Source organism: Balaenoptera physalus, assembly GCF_965194825.1.
Source record: "Balaenoptera physalus genome assembly, chromosome: 2".
Taxonomy (NCBI): domain Eukaryota; kingdom Metazoa; phylum Chordata; class Mammalia; order Artiodactyla; family Balaenopteridae; genus Balaenoptera; species Balaenoptera physalus.
This window is the reverse complement of record NC_138883.1, coordinates 39,868,753-39,883,527: the sequence shown is the minus strand read 5'-3', so window position 1 is coordinate 39,883,527 and position 14,775 is coordinate 39,868,753. Positions and strand designations below refer to the sequence as shown.

The 14,775-nt window shown below is 35.3% G+C and overlaps 1 protein-coding gene across 2 annotated transcripts in view; it reads left to right on the top strand.

The window, feature by feature from the left end:
- HIF1A (hypoxia inducible factor 1 subunit alpha) overlaps positions 1–14,775 on the top strand; it is a 41,926-nt gene that overhangs the window by 18,059 nt on the left and 9,092 nt on the right. For both annotated transcript variants that reach the window (XM_082450375.1, XM_082450376.1), the window contains 7 exons: positions 1,708–1,898; positions 2,784–2,929; positions 3,015–3,099; positions 6,833–6,945; positions 7,890–8,092; positions 12,512–12,618; positions 13,762–13,909. In XM_082450375.1, coding sequence (XP_082306501.1) covers positions 1,708–1,898; positions 2,784–2,929; positions 3,015–3,099; positions 6,833–6,945; positions 7,890–8,092; positions 12,512–12,618; positions 13,762–13,909 — 993 coding nt within the window. The remainder of the gene's footprint in view (positions 1–1,707; positions 1,899–2,783; positions 2,930–3,014; positions 3,100–6,832; positions 6,946–7,889; positions 8,093–12,511; positions 12,619–13,761; positions 13,910–14,775) is intronic.

The window sequence follows — 14,775 nt, the reverse complement described above, 5'->3', positions numbered from 1 at the left end:
CTAATGCAAATAAAAAATGAAGTTGTAGACTGAGGACACTTGCATTTTCATGTTACACTTATAGCATCGAATATATTTTTGTGTTTTTAAAAAATTCTACAGCATTGACAAAATCCTGATTCACATAGATCAGTAGTTATAAGTAGTAATAATTTTTAATAGCTCACCTTAAATCTCAAGATACTCAAGTTAAATTGATCTAGTTGCTTGAATTGAAATTTTTGTATCAAAGTTGACTAATAATAGCAAATGTTCACATTCCTTATTAAAGTATAAAAGTCAGATGAGCACACAAACTTGAGCAAGTGCTAAAACTATATCATCACTATTGTCACAACACCGCTGCTGGAATTTCACTTTGTAATTATACAGCATAACAGGAGCATACTCTGAGAATGGAGAGCCTTGCTTGTTTTTGAGAATGTTACTTCTACGATTGAACCTCATAACTTTGTAGATCATTGGAGGGAGGAGAGATTTAAGGTGGAGACAATCATGTACTTAATTCACAGAATATAAGGAAGATTAAGTGAAATAATGCTGGCAAGGTTCTTAGCACAGTGCTAAGTGCTCAATAAATGGTAATGGCTATTTTCAACATTTAATAAATAATTGATTTAATTGGATTAGGTTGAGGGTCATAGGAGAGCAGCTGAGTATTTGAGGTAGAAGCAGCATTCTCCATTAAGAAGATAAAGCCTTGTGGAAGAGCAGAGACTTAAGTAAAAAAAAAAAAAATACCTGTGTTGAAATCCTGTCTGCTACAGCATGGCTATTTTTAACCTACTGAATCCCAGTTTCCTCATCCGTAAAATAGGGATAATATTTAACCTGTTTACAGGTTGTTATGAGAGAACTAGTACAGGATAGTGTTTGACACATAGTAGGTTTTAATAAACAATAGCTATTAAAGAAGAAGCTAAGGATAGAACCAGGTTAGTCTTGTTTACCTTCAGCTGAGTCAGGAGGAATAGGTAGTGCTACACAGTGAGGCAAAGGAAGATGGCTCTGCTTGGATGACTTATGAAAATCTTTCTGACTGATTTTATTCTTGGAAGAGTTCCCTAAAGATGTATGATTATATTGACACCCTTATTAGTTTTTATTAAACTATTCTCTTAAATTCTTAATATTATGCCACATCTTTTTTTTCTTCCATACGCCTGCATTTATTTGGTACCTTTTGTGCCAGTAATACTGAATAGATAAGGGGTTGCTAAAGGAGTAAGCAAGCTGAAAACAGTAGCTGATTATAGATGCTGATATAAATTCCTGTAGCTTATAGTCAGTATTGCTCATGTGGTAGCATAGAGGGTAAAAAGTCTCTAAGTTGAGCCTACTTTTGAATGGCTATGAAAGTGCAGCCTTAGATATACAGGCAACTTTTCAGATTTTGGCCAAATCAAAAACATCCTCTCCAATTTGACGTGCCAGGGAGGAAACACTTGCTTTGGACAGGTGTGAAGCTTCACCTTGGACTTCTTGTGAGAGTTCCTTTTGTCTTCAGTAATCCAAAAATTTGTATAGCTGTCTTTAAAAAAATACATTTATGTAGTAGGATAAATCTCTATATAATTTAACTACATGGCATCTTCTTATCCTTTCATGGTAAGCAGAAAAATGTAAAATGAGTTTTATTCAAGCAAACGCAAACTAACGTATTCTGTCTTTTTTCTCTTCTCCTCCTCCTCCCCTTTTGTTAAATAGGATAAGTTCTGAACGTCGAAAAGAGAAGTCTAGAGATGCAGCCAGATCTCGACGAAGTAAAGAGTCTGAAGTTTTTTATGAGCTTGCTCATCAGTTGCCACTTCCCCATAACGTGAGCTCACATCTTGATAAGGCTTCTGTTATGAGGCTTACGATCAGCTATTTGCGTGTGAGGAAACTTCTGGATGCTGGTGAGTTGTTTTACAAGGACATGATAAGTCTAAAAATTAGAAATCAGAAGTAATTGGAAATTACTTTTAGAAGGTGGTCATACTCTCACTTCTTTTGAAACATGATATCCTTTTTATTACCTGCTTTTAAAGCTTCATTCAGGAATTTTAAGATATTGGCCTCCCTCCCCCTCTTTTTCTCTTGCTGCACTTACCTACCTACCTACCTGTATCTATCTTACTTTTAATGACATGACCCTTCTCTTTTCAGTGGTTTGCCTTGCTTCATTAGTTTAAATAATCATTAAAAGCCCCTGGCAGATCTAATTTTAGTCTTCCTGTCCTCTGGCCTTGACTGTTTCGTGTTAAAAGAATGACAGGAGAAAAAATTTAAATATATAGAAAAAATATATGCTGCATGTATTAAATAAAGTATCTGGGGAAAACTTTATAAAAACATCTGAGGGCTTCCCAGGTGGCGCAGTGGTTGAGAGTCTGCCTGCCAATGCAGGGGACACGGGTTCGAGCCCTGGTCTGGGAAGATCCCACATGCCGCGGAGCAGCTAAGCCCGTGAGCCACAATTACTGAGCCTGCGCGTCTGGAGCTTGTGCTCCGCAGCAGGAGAGGCCGCAATAGTGAGAGGCCCGCGCACCGCGATGAAGATGAAGAGTGGCCCCCACTTGCCGTAACTGGAGAAAGCCGTCGCACAGAAACGAAGACCCAACACAGCCATAAATAAATAAATTAATTAATTTAAAAAATGGAAAAAAAAAATACTGCATTATACCATTGTGACAATTAATAAACTGATTTATTAAAAAAAAAAAAAAAAAAAATCTGACTATTACTATCATTTAAGTATAACTTTTTAACTAATTATTTTTTTCTTCTTGTGCTTTTTTTAGGTGATTTGGATATTGAAGATGAAATGAAGGCACAGATGAATTGCTTTTATTTGAAAGCCTTGGACGGTTTTGTTATGGTTCTCACAGATGATGGTGACATGATTTACATTTCTGATAATGTGAACAAATACATGGGATTAACTCAGGTAAAATACCCACATATTAAGAGCGCTTCTGTATGAGTTTATGATTTTATGTTATAGGTCTAATTTTTTTTTAATGTTTTTACAGTTTGAACTAACCGGACACAGTGTGTTTGATTTTACTCATCCGTGTGACCATGAGGAAATGAGAGAAATGCTTACACACAGAAATGGTGAGAAGAAAAATTTATTGTTTGATTTATTGTGACAGGTGGTTTTACCTAATTGGATACTGTCACTAATTTAACAATTTTGCTGTTGTAACCTAAGGCCAAACCTCATTTCATGCTTAATAAAATGTTACTCTATTCTTTGTTAAGTCTATGTTATTCTATTTTTTAGGACTTTCATAAAAATACCTAAGTTTTTAAAAAAGCCCACCTAATCTGTAAATAATTATACAAATATAAGAATTGATAAAATGGGAAAATAAATAAAAATCAGGACCAAGGAAGTTAATTTAGAATGTAACTTTAAGGCAAGGGGAAGTCATAATACAAATAATAGGATTTTAGACAGTTATTAAAGTTGAGGTGCCAGTTTGGGTTCAAGCTTCTAAATGCCCAAGAAAAAGAAAAGTTTCCCCAATTTTAAAGAGCATAACTGCTGTCTGACCCCTCAGGTTGTTCACAATAATTTGAGACTATGCAGTTCAGTTAGAAAGTATTACATTATGGATGCTTCCATATTAGCAGGAACAAAAAAGACCTGCTCAGACCTTTAAACTCAGGAATGACTTGTTAAAAATAATAAAATGTTCCAAGATTTGGGAGAAAAGTACCTTGTGAATTACAAAAACTGAGTTAAAGTCTTTTCACACCTGTGCCTTCTTAAACAGAGTATATGGATCATAATTTGATCTTTCTTTCATGACTCAAAAGTTACCACACTGAAAATTTGTCATTTTGCTCTGTGGTTGTTCTTTGCAGCTCTCCCATTTAAGTGTAAGTTTGTTTGCTTCTGCATTAAACAACCTCATTTATATTTCTCTGTTAATCATTTTTTATGGTTTTCTGTTTAATCTCACCTCATTTATACTAATAGTTAACCTTTATTGAGAGATTACTCTGTGCCAGGACACTGTTTTCTCAATTTTATGTGCTTTAACTCCTTTAAAAACCCTGTGAGGTTAACTATTTCTATTTTACTGAGGAAACTGAGTTACAGAATTATTGAATAACTGGCTGAAGATTACTTGGTTAATAAACAGCAGAGTAAGGGTTAAACTAAGGTAGACTGGCTCAAGTCCACACTCCTTAGTACTTTAGAGCTCTTTTCATGTTCACCAACTCTCACTACACTCTACTGCCATTTCTCACCTTGGAGCCCTCTTCTGTTATTTAATTTCATGCCGTGTTCTTACTGTGAACTTGGAAAGCAAATGAATACTTTTTAGAATTCTGTGTAAAGGAGGAGTAAATATACTCTAAGCAAGGACCTAAGTGGGCTGTTGATGAGTTTAATATAGTGTTTACACTTTGAGGTTTGTATTGGAAGCTCAGTGCTTCCCTTGGGCTAGACTGTAAGTGCATGGATATATGGAAGTCTTGTTTTGATTTGGTAATGATGCTAATGCATTATTCTAAATCAGATATAGTCTACTTACTATAGCTTAAATGTATGTTTTTAACCAAATGTTTTTTTAAAGCACATGAACATTCAAAGCACATGTGCTCTCTTATTATAATAAATTTGTGATTTAATTATGAACATTTAAAAAAATCATTCCTAATGTTAATGAACTTTTGATATTTTGTTGGGAAAGAAAAATGCAGATTTTCACTTTTAGCAAAGTGGGGCTGCTGCAATGCATCACATTTTGATGATACACTAAGAGCCTGAGGTATTGTTTATACAGCATAGTCCTATTTCATTTAAATTCCAAAAATAAGATTTAGAGTTCATTAAATTATTATAAAATATTTATTTTTATAGGGCTAAAAACTTAGTTGTTTAAAAACTTTTTTTCATTAGGAAAATGCTAGTACTTTTCACTTACCATAGTTTTTAAATTTATTAATATCTTTATGTCCCAGTTCAAAGGCTTTGGGTTCCCAAAGGTCAGTCCAATTCAAGTTTAGATTTTGAAGGACTGAAAATACCCCAGAGAATTTACATGTGGATCTCTGCTGCTACCACAACGCCCACCACCACCCCCCAACACATCCCTAATACCATCACCAAGACCATTATGGTTCTTGTGGTGTCTTTTTAAAATCCACTTTCAAATGCTTCTAGGGAGGGCAAATTCAGTCCTATTTAAGTAAACCCAAATAACTTGTATCAGCACCAAGACTGCCCCAACTTGCCTATATTCCATAATTGTGAGTATGAACTAGAACTCTTCTTTCTCAATAGTCCAGTATTTCTAGCTAAGCAGCCTAAATTTAAACGTATTATCTTGTTTCTTTTCCACATGTTACTTTTCTTTCAATACACTAGCGTTAAAATCTCCAGGTCTTTTTTAAAAAGTTCTCTTCTCCCTTATTTCCATTAATCTTTGAGTTTTTATAGATTCTACCTCTTCATTTGTCTTTTGTCACCCTTCTTTTCACTTCTACTGCCTGCTGCTCAGCCCCTCATTACCATCATTGTATTCTAATTCTAACACATCATATATATTACTGCTAGATTAATGTTCCTTAAGTTCCTATTGTGCTTCCCAACTCAAATTTTTTAGAAGCTGCATTTTGTATATTTAAGGCTGAACTCCTCATTGTGGCATCCATGGCCCTCTAGTTATAGCCCTAACCATCCCTTCTAAGTTTGTCTCATTACTCCTCTGCATGTACTTTATATTATAGTCAAACTGGACTATGCACTGTTCCCCAAATATGTGCTGTTTTTTCTCACCTCTCTGTTTTTCGTTCTCTTCCTTCTGCCTGGATATACTCTTCTTATTCATCTCTACTTACTGAAATTCTAATGTTTATTTTTCTAAGAAGGACTTTTTGGTTTCCCCTTGACTATATTTCCCCTTGACTAGAAGTTATCTTCTAATCTCTCTCTGTACTCCTTTAAAGAGTTCTTGTAAGCCTTGGGCGCTTACTCTACATCGTATTGTTGTCATTGGCCTCACTACGTATACTCAATTTTTAACTTCTTCAGGACAGGCATTGTGTCTTGTTCATCTTTATATTGCCTGAAGTATCTAGTCCAGATCCTGAATAATGAATATTTTTGTATTTGTTGTGAATCAGACTGATCAATGAAGAGGAGAAATCAAGTTGCTGTTTGTTTAGTCACTTGAGTCTAATCTCATTTTTTTAGTTATCTGAGGCTTGGAATGGGAGTAAATAGACTTGAGTTTCTTTAAATCTAACTTTGCTTTGAAACGTCATTCAACATGGTTTTCTTTTTTTTTTTCCTAGTAACAAAGTAGAGATAATTTCCTGCTTGCTTTACAGGAAGATTTAAGAAAAATCAGATCTATAAAAATGTTACTTGCTATTGAAAAGAAATTTTCTGTTTTAAAAGTTCTATAAATATACAGAATATTTATTATAAATTGAGCTAGCACATCTAGTAAAAGTTTGGAGGAGATTGCTGAAGTTCTTTTTTGGGGTGTGCTTTGTACACTGATAACACAGTTATAGGGCAAATGCATACCAAGTTTATATTTCTTTGTAATTTGACCAGCCTTACTGGCTTGAATGTGAAATGATTAGGTGCTGTCCCAAATATGGATTCCCATCCCACCAACTCAGGGAATCACTACTACTGTGAACCCATTACTTACTAGAAGTGTGTTAAATCCCTTGGGTGTGTTAGAATGCGCAAAGCAGTTGTGCTCATGTTGACACTTTCCATTGAATAGCACCTAGGTGCTGGGGACTGTGCTACTCTTACTGTAATAAATTTGTGTGTTTAATTATGTTTTTTAACTTTATTTTATGTTTTCATTAGGCCTTGTGAAAAAGGGTAAAGAGCAAAATACACAGCGGAGCTTTTTTCTCAGAATGAAGTGTACCCTAACTAGCCGGGGGAGAACTATGAACATAAAGTCTGCAACATGGAAAGTAAGTAAAAATGATCTGTGAATGCACTTGATTTATAGATAAATTAATACATCTTGACATTTCTGGTATTAAGACAGCATTAGAGGACTTCCCTGATGGCGCAGTGGTTAAGAATCCGCCTGCCAATGCAGGGGACACAGGTTCGAGCCCTGGTCTGGGAAGATCCCACATGCCGCAGAGCAAGTAAGCCTGTGTGCCACAACTACTGAGCCTGCACTCTAGAGCCTGTGAGCCGCAACTACTGAGCCCATGTGCCACAACTACTGAAGCCCGCATGCCTAGAGCCCGAGCTCTGCAACAAGAGAAGCCACCGCAATGAGAAGCCTGCGCACCGCAACAAAGAGTAGCCCCCACTCGCCACAACTAGAGAAAGCCCATGCGCAGCAATGAAGACCCAGTGTGGCCAAAAATAAATAAATAAATAAATAAAATTAAGACAGTATTAGAACTATGAGGGAAAAACTTACTGTTCCCTGGCATTTATAGATTTAACATCCAAACAGTGCAGTAATTCACCAGTTTGAGGCATGAACTTAAGTTATGTGCATTGTGACACTACTGGCTTTGCCAACCACCCAGTGTTTGAATCTTGATAGAGATTAATTTTCTATTCATTGTTGTATCATTTCTTTGCTCAGTGTTGAAACACAGTCATCAGATCAAGAAATAACCATCAAACAGTGACCAGATAAGTGAAAAATCAGCTCAGATTTGTATGAAGGCAAATTTTTTTAAAGAGTAATCTTATGGTGCCTGAGGAGTAGGTCATGGGTGGTGTTGTAGGGAAAACATTTATTGATTTTCAAAAATGTATTGTAGTAATCTACTAATGACAGTAAATTTTATCAAAGCTTACTTGCCATGTCAGACTCAACTGTCTCTGCATTTTGTTTTTTACTAGCATAAATTTTTTAAAAAACTGCTTTGTTTTTCTTCATACATAGGTACTTCACTGCACAGGCCATATTCATGTATATGATACCAACAGTAACCAATCTCAGTGTGGGTATAAGAAACCACCTATGACGTGCTTGGTGCTGATTTGTGAACCCATTCCTCATCCATCAAATATTGAAATTCCTTTAGACAGCAAGACTTTTCTCAGTCGTCACAGTCTGGATATGAAGTTTTCTTATTGTGATGAAAGGTAAATGAAATATAAAATATAACTTGAAATTTTTAATTAGTCCACAGAACTTTTTTTAACTATTAACTGTAATAAAGACTATGTATGCTTTCTTCCACTTAAGTTGAATACAACCATACATCCTAGAATTTAGTAAAATTAACTTTATAGATTAATTCAGCCACATTTATTGCACATTTACTATGTACCATACATACTTACTCTAGCAGGTGCTATCCAGAGATTATTAAGATGAGGTCTTTTTCCTTTAGGGGTTCTAATTTATTTAAAGAAAAAACAAATATATTTCAGAGACATACAGTGCATAATTTGAGGAAGGATTACTTCTGTTTGTGGATTAGAAAGGAAAGTCTTTGGTCATCTCCTCATCCTACATATTTTTCCTGAGCAGCTTCATCCTTGCCCATGGTTTCTATTGCTGTTTCTCAAATTTCTATTCATAACTATTTCCATTTAATTGCCAATTTGATATTTTTATCTGGATATTCTTCTGTATTATAAACTAAATATTTCTGTACTTGACTGAAACACTCCTACCCCTAAACAACAACTTCAAAAACAGCTTTTCCTCTTTTAGTGCCTATCACGATTAATATACCACTGTAGACACATGACTCCAGCAAACATTGGGAAGTCGTCCTTTTCTTTTGCTTTCATTATCTACACTCAGTTGGTTCCTAAATCTTAATAGATTTACATCTATTTACATCTATCTACATATATCTCCTGATCCATTCCCTCCTTCCACTCTTGCTTTCCTGCCATTGAGTTCTTCAGCTTATTATTACCTTTGGCTTGAACTGTTGCCATAGTCTCCTAACTGCATCTCTGCCAACAGATTTGTGCCCTTTTAATCTCATTCAGGTTTCCAAGAAGTGGACTTCCTAATGTGAAAATCATATCATGTCATGTGAAAATGCCTCAGTTGCTTCCCTTCATCTTCACACACAAAAAAACTTTTGTTTACAAAAAATATTATAAGAGCAGGAGATTTTTATTTATCAAAAGAAGACATACATTTTGAAAAGCTGAAAGAAAAACAGACCTATGCAATAAATCTAAACTTCTTAGCATGGCAAGCAAAAATATTCATGATCTGGCCCCTGCTGACTTCTCCAAATTAATCAGGAGGAGGGGAAGACCCCTTCTGATGTGGCCCCCAACACCCTACAGCCAGAGAACTCCACATGCTGTTCTCATTGTCATAGTGCAATGATGGTTTCCTCAACTCCAAACATGTACTTAGCTTCCAAGAGCCACCTACTGCATCTACTTGTAGAGCTTTCCTTGTTTCTTTAAAATACTACCGTTCCTTGTACATATTCTGTCATAGCCTTTTTTCAGCTTTTGTAATTATTTGCTTGGTTGTCCCACTTTTTACTATAAGACTGTGTAACACAGTGGCTGAAGGCATAGGTTCTGTACACAGACTACTAAATCCGGACTTTGTTGCCTATATCCAGATGACCTTAGACACATTACTACTTTTCTTTGAGCATCAGTTTGTTTAGAGTATAATACATGTATCTGTATTATCTTCAACTTGAACATTATGTGAGAAAACCGATTTGAAGCCCTTAGCTCTAACATGAAGTGGATAAGAAGCCCCAGCCCTACTGGACAAGAAAATGTGGCAGAGCACTGGCTTTGGAATCACATAGTTCTTGATTCAGTCCTGGCTTGCAGTCCTGGTACTTATAGTGTGGCCTGGGTGTTAGAACTTAACTGTTCTAAATCTCGTGTTCCTTATCTGTTAAATAAGGGTCATGCTTCAAAAGGCTGTTGTAAGGAGTTTGTTGAGTGCCTAGTACGCATAGTGACCGCTTCACCACTGGGGTTAGCTTTAAGAAAAATGAAGACAAAGGAGCTAAGAAGTATTTTATGGTGTTTACTGCCTGTATTTATGTCAATGTATGATAGAACAGAAATGGCCCATCGTTTTTTTAGGAATTATTTTTTATTTTTTGAACTCAGTATGAAGTATAGGGGTGGGCTGGGGAGAAAGAAAAGTGATGGAGCTACAATGAGAAAACAAGAAAGGGAGTGACATTCCCCTTCTGGTTATATTAGAAAATTAGCAAAATGGTCGTGACAGAGGGGTAAAGGCAGCCTGCTTAGAGACCAACCAAGTAAGGTTTTGAGTCTGACCAGGAGATTGTTGTTTTATGGTTAGAGCTCTTTCTAGGAACTTCTCACAGCTATAACCCCTAAGAACCAAGATATAGAAAAAATTTTACTCAATTTTGAGAAAATCTAGCATATCAAACTTCTTATATCCAAAATGTCCCACAAATGGCTATTATTTATTATACTAATTTCCACTTATAATCATTCAGACATTTGAGCATCTACTATGTTTGTGGCACGACACCTGGCACTAAAGTAGAAATGAATTTTAATTCCCGCCCCATGATATTTAGAACGAATGAATCCTCTACTGCATAGTTGCTTTAGATTACAGGTTTCCTAGTCCATTAAAAACACTTCTTGATTAAACTTTCTGGATCACTCCTCCCCTTTTTAGTACAAAAAGCTATGTAATTCTCTAACGTTAAATTATCTTGACCTTTCTCCCTCAAATATGAATACAATTGACCTTCTAGGAAAATAATGCTGTTTATATTTTGATGTTTATATTTTAGTGATAGACGTACCTCAGCTCAGATTGAGAAGCACTGATTGACATCTGATTAAATCAGAGCTCCTTAACGTGATACACAAAAGCTCCCGTTAATCTGATCCTCCTGCCTACCTCTCCAGCCTCACCTCCCCACTTGCTCCTGCGAACCACATCAGAGTCTTTATTGCCTGTACAGTGTCGACCATTTTCTCATCTCTGGCTTTGCTTGTAGTGTACCTTCTTCCCGAAATGGTTTTGCTCTCTCTTTGACTCTCTTTTATACTCAACTCATAAGTCTCCTATAAGAAGCTGTCCCTCACCCCCACCATTCCTTATCATGGATAGGGCTGGTTCCTCTGATTCCTGCAAGATTCCTATCACTGCACTTGCCACATAATTTCATAAGTACTGTGGTAGGTGCACCAGAAAATTCACCATGCTTTGAGTTTCGCCTTTGCATTTTCACATCTAGAACAACAGCAGGCACATATGGGAATATAAAGGTTTAAATAATGAAAAAAATTTAATTCCATGAGAGTTTTATTCAAACATATAACCTATATGAGACCAATTAAAATCATTTTTAAAGCATAATTTAAATAAATAGGATTTTTTTTTTTTTAACAGTAGTTTCCTTTGTAATGCTGCCACCTAGTGTAGATGTGTTTAGAGATATCCCTTAGTAAAGAATTCTGGATTTTGGCTTAGTTTCGTTTAGTTTTTGTTTTTATACAAATCAGCTATTTATCTGTTTATTTATTTTGGAATAAACTATGGCAGATCTTGCCTTAAGGTGTGACAACACAAAGAGTATGACCTTTATACATTTTTTAGGAGAAGGATATCTCCCCTGTGTGTTTTCTGGAGTTAGCTGGTTTTTTGGATACAGTGCATTATATAACTTTTGCTTGTGCCTCAGTTAGAAAGTCCTTTGAATTCTAAAGTCTGAGAAATCAAAGAACTTAACTCATGTTTTGCTCCCAGAAAAGGAGAGACTATTTCTGTTTAGCATGGTGCTAAGAAGACAGCTTTCTCTTTCTCATGAAATGGGCTCCATTTCAGACTGTGGTTAGAGAAAGTCATAAGATCTAGTCTCTGTTCTAAAGGAACTGCCAGGGAACCAGAATGGGTACATGGATTATTTTCCAATTCATTTTCAGTTTGATATCACTGCTTCATCTGAAATGAATTCCTATAATTTTATGTAATTTCAAAAACTAAGTACAAGAGTATTTCCCCAAACCAACATAATATGAATTTATTTAGTTCCTATATTAAAATTTTGTAGTAGGTATTGAACCCCCAAAGTGTGAAGCCTTGCCTAGAGGAACTGTTATAAAAAGAATCTGATTTTGTATACACACACACAAAAAGAATCTGGTTTTATGGTAGAATAATGTTATGGGTTTAGTCTATAATTTAAATTAAATGTCATTAACTACTTTTAAAGCTTTTATCATTTAATTTAGCAGACCTTCATATCTATCTATTACATTAACTGTCTTATTACCAAAAGTGTGTACAATAAAATATGATAAAAATAGGTAACAAGGAGATAAAAGGGTTAAATAGCAGGATGAACCCTTAGGGCTTAAAGAAATGCATGGTGCTGCATTTAGTAACTGTAGAGTTACTAAAGGTGAGATATAAGTTTATCTAAACAAAGAAGAATGCTCTTTGTTTTTGAAAATTCAATTGTCCATAAGATTAAGGCATATCAGTTACTCTGGAGAAGCAAAATGTTCTTCATTAGTTAGTTTCTGTCATTTTTATTCTTACTTACATTTTTTATTTAACAGAATTACAGAGTTGATGGGATACGAGCCAGAAGAACTTTTGGGCCGCTCAATTTATGAATATTATCATGCTTTGGACTCTGATCATCTGACCAAAACTCATCATGATAGTAAGTATAGATATTCTAATTATTTAACTCTTGCAATTTCTACTGTTTGGTTATATATCTAACTTTTTGGTTAAAATTAACCAGTCTTCCTAGACCACACATTTTAATAAACCTCTTCATAAGTGATCTGGGTCATTAAATCTTTGTTTTGTATTTATTATAACCAATACCAGTTAAAGCAGAATCATTTAATGATATATAAAACTACCCTGGCATTTTACAAAAACTAAAAAATATGTATCATAGAATATAGCATCATTTTCAGAATTCATACCTAAGTATTCAGAACAGTTAGCACAAAGAATGCACTGAGAAAATAACTGTTCAGTGAATCAATGAATGCGAATATGATCAACACCATGCACTAGTTAGTGGAAACAGGTACACTTGACGTAAGACATAATGCTCAGTTTTACTCATATGAGTGTTATTTGAGGATCCCATGATAAGTAAAACTTTGGAATTTCTCACTTGCCTGTTTAATCTGTACCTAAACCTGACTTCCCAGTGTGATTGGGCAATGCCTGAATGTCACTGAGTTAGCATGATTAGCCTTGAACTGCGAAATGGGTAAGTCCACAGTCAGGGTCCCAATACTCATGATGATATCATCATTACTATTTATCTAGTACTTTCTCCCAAATCAATAATTAAGATTGCCTAAATTGCCAGAAGACTTCAGCATGATATCAACTGAGATTCAAATATGCTAGCACATCTATTTGAAGCATCTTTGGTTCTCTGGAAACTACAGCAGGAATTTAAGGAAATGATAGCAGTGCCACTTTGTTGAATGTTCTCTGTGGAGTCAGGGTTACTCATTCTGTTTTCTGATACTTTCAACATGTAAGTAGTTAAAGGAATTTTAATCACTGCTGTCCCTCATTCCTGGCTTTCATCTTATTTAAAGTGAAGGTTGGCAGGAAAGGAGTTTATTTGGGGGATTAGAAGAATGAAATAGGTACATTTTCAGCTATCCTGGGGTGTTTTCTCTGTCTCTCAATTTAAACAGTTAAAACTGATTCTATTAAAATAAACATTTCTCCTTTTTTCTAAAACAGTGATCAACATTCAGTATCTATTCATTCGATTAAAAATTCAAAGTTATTTTCTCTACATGACTCTTTTCCTTTTCACTCCTAGTGTTTACTAAAGGACAAGTCACCACAGGACAGTACAGGATGCTTGCCAAAAGAGGTGGCTATGTCTGGGTTGAAACTCAAGCAACTGTCATATATAACACTAAGAACTCTCAACCACAGTGCATTGTATGTGTAAATTATGTTGTGAGGTAAGCTTGGAAAATAAATATTTGGGGGGAGCAAGTAGTAAGTCTTTGAATACTTTCTTTTCTTTTATAGAAAGATTATAAATGTTCACTGAATTTTATTTTATTTTCACGTTTCTACCTAATTATGGTTTTCAGTACTCTGACCTGAGTTTCTTGGCCAGCTATTTTAGTGATTCCACTAATTACCATCAGTAGCTATTCATCCCCATCCTTTTTATTCCCATTTTTTAAAAGACCTTGAAAAAAATACCAGATCGCCTATGGATTAGTTTGTTCTAGTCATACAGCTATCAGCATAAACTATCTCAAGGCAGCTATGTTATTTTTATAAGAAGAATTCTGGCCCTGGATAGTTAGGTTTGTATCATACCTCTGTCCCTCATTAGCTCCATGACTTGGGGAAGTCTCCTCATTTCTCTGAATTTCATCCATTTAGGAATACTTGCCTCAAAAGGTTAAAATGAGGATTAAGTGAAATTCTATGTGAAATTACTCTAAAAGGCTGTATGTGTGACACATGGCTCGTGTGTATTCATGAACTTTCTCTTAGTTGATTGGCTTGTGAATATTATGGATATCATAAACTAATCTTTCATTTGATCTATTTCAGTAAGCAAATGCCCACTTCTAGTCCGTCTTCCACATTACCACCAGGCTGAGTTTTCTTGCATGGATATCTGATCATCTCATTTTCCTTAGAGTTGTTTTAAAGATCCCTTTATCACCCCCAAGATAAACCCTTGCCTACTTGGGTAGCATCATTTGTTATTATTTTCTGTACTCCCATGCTTTTGGAGATTTAGCCTTCTTTCTAAAATCTGTGGCCACCTCTCTTAGGAAGACTTTCATCATTTGGTTTTTATTTT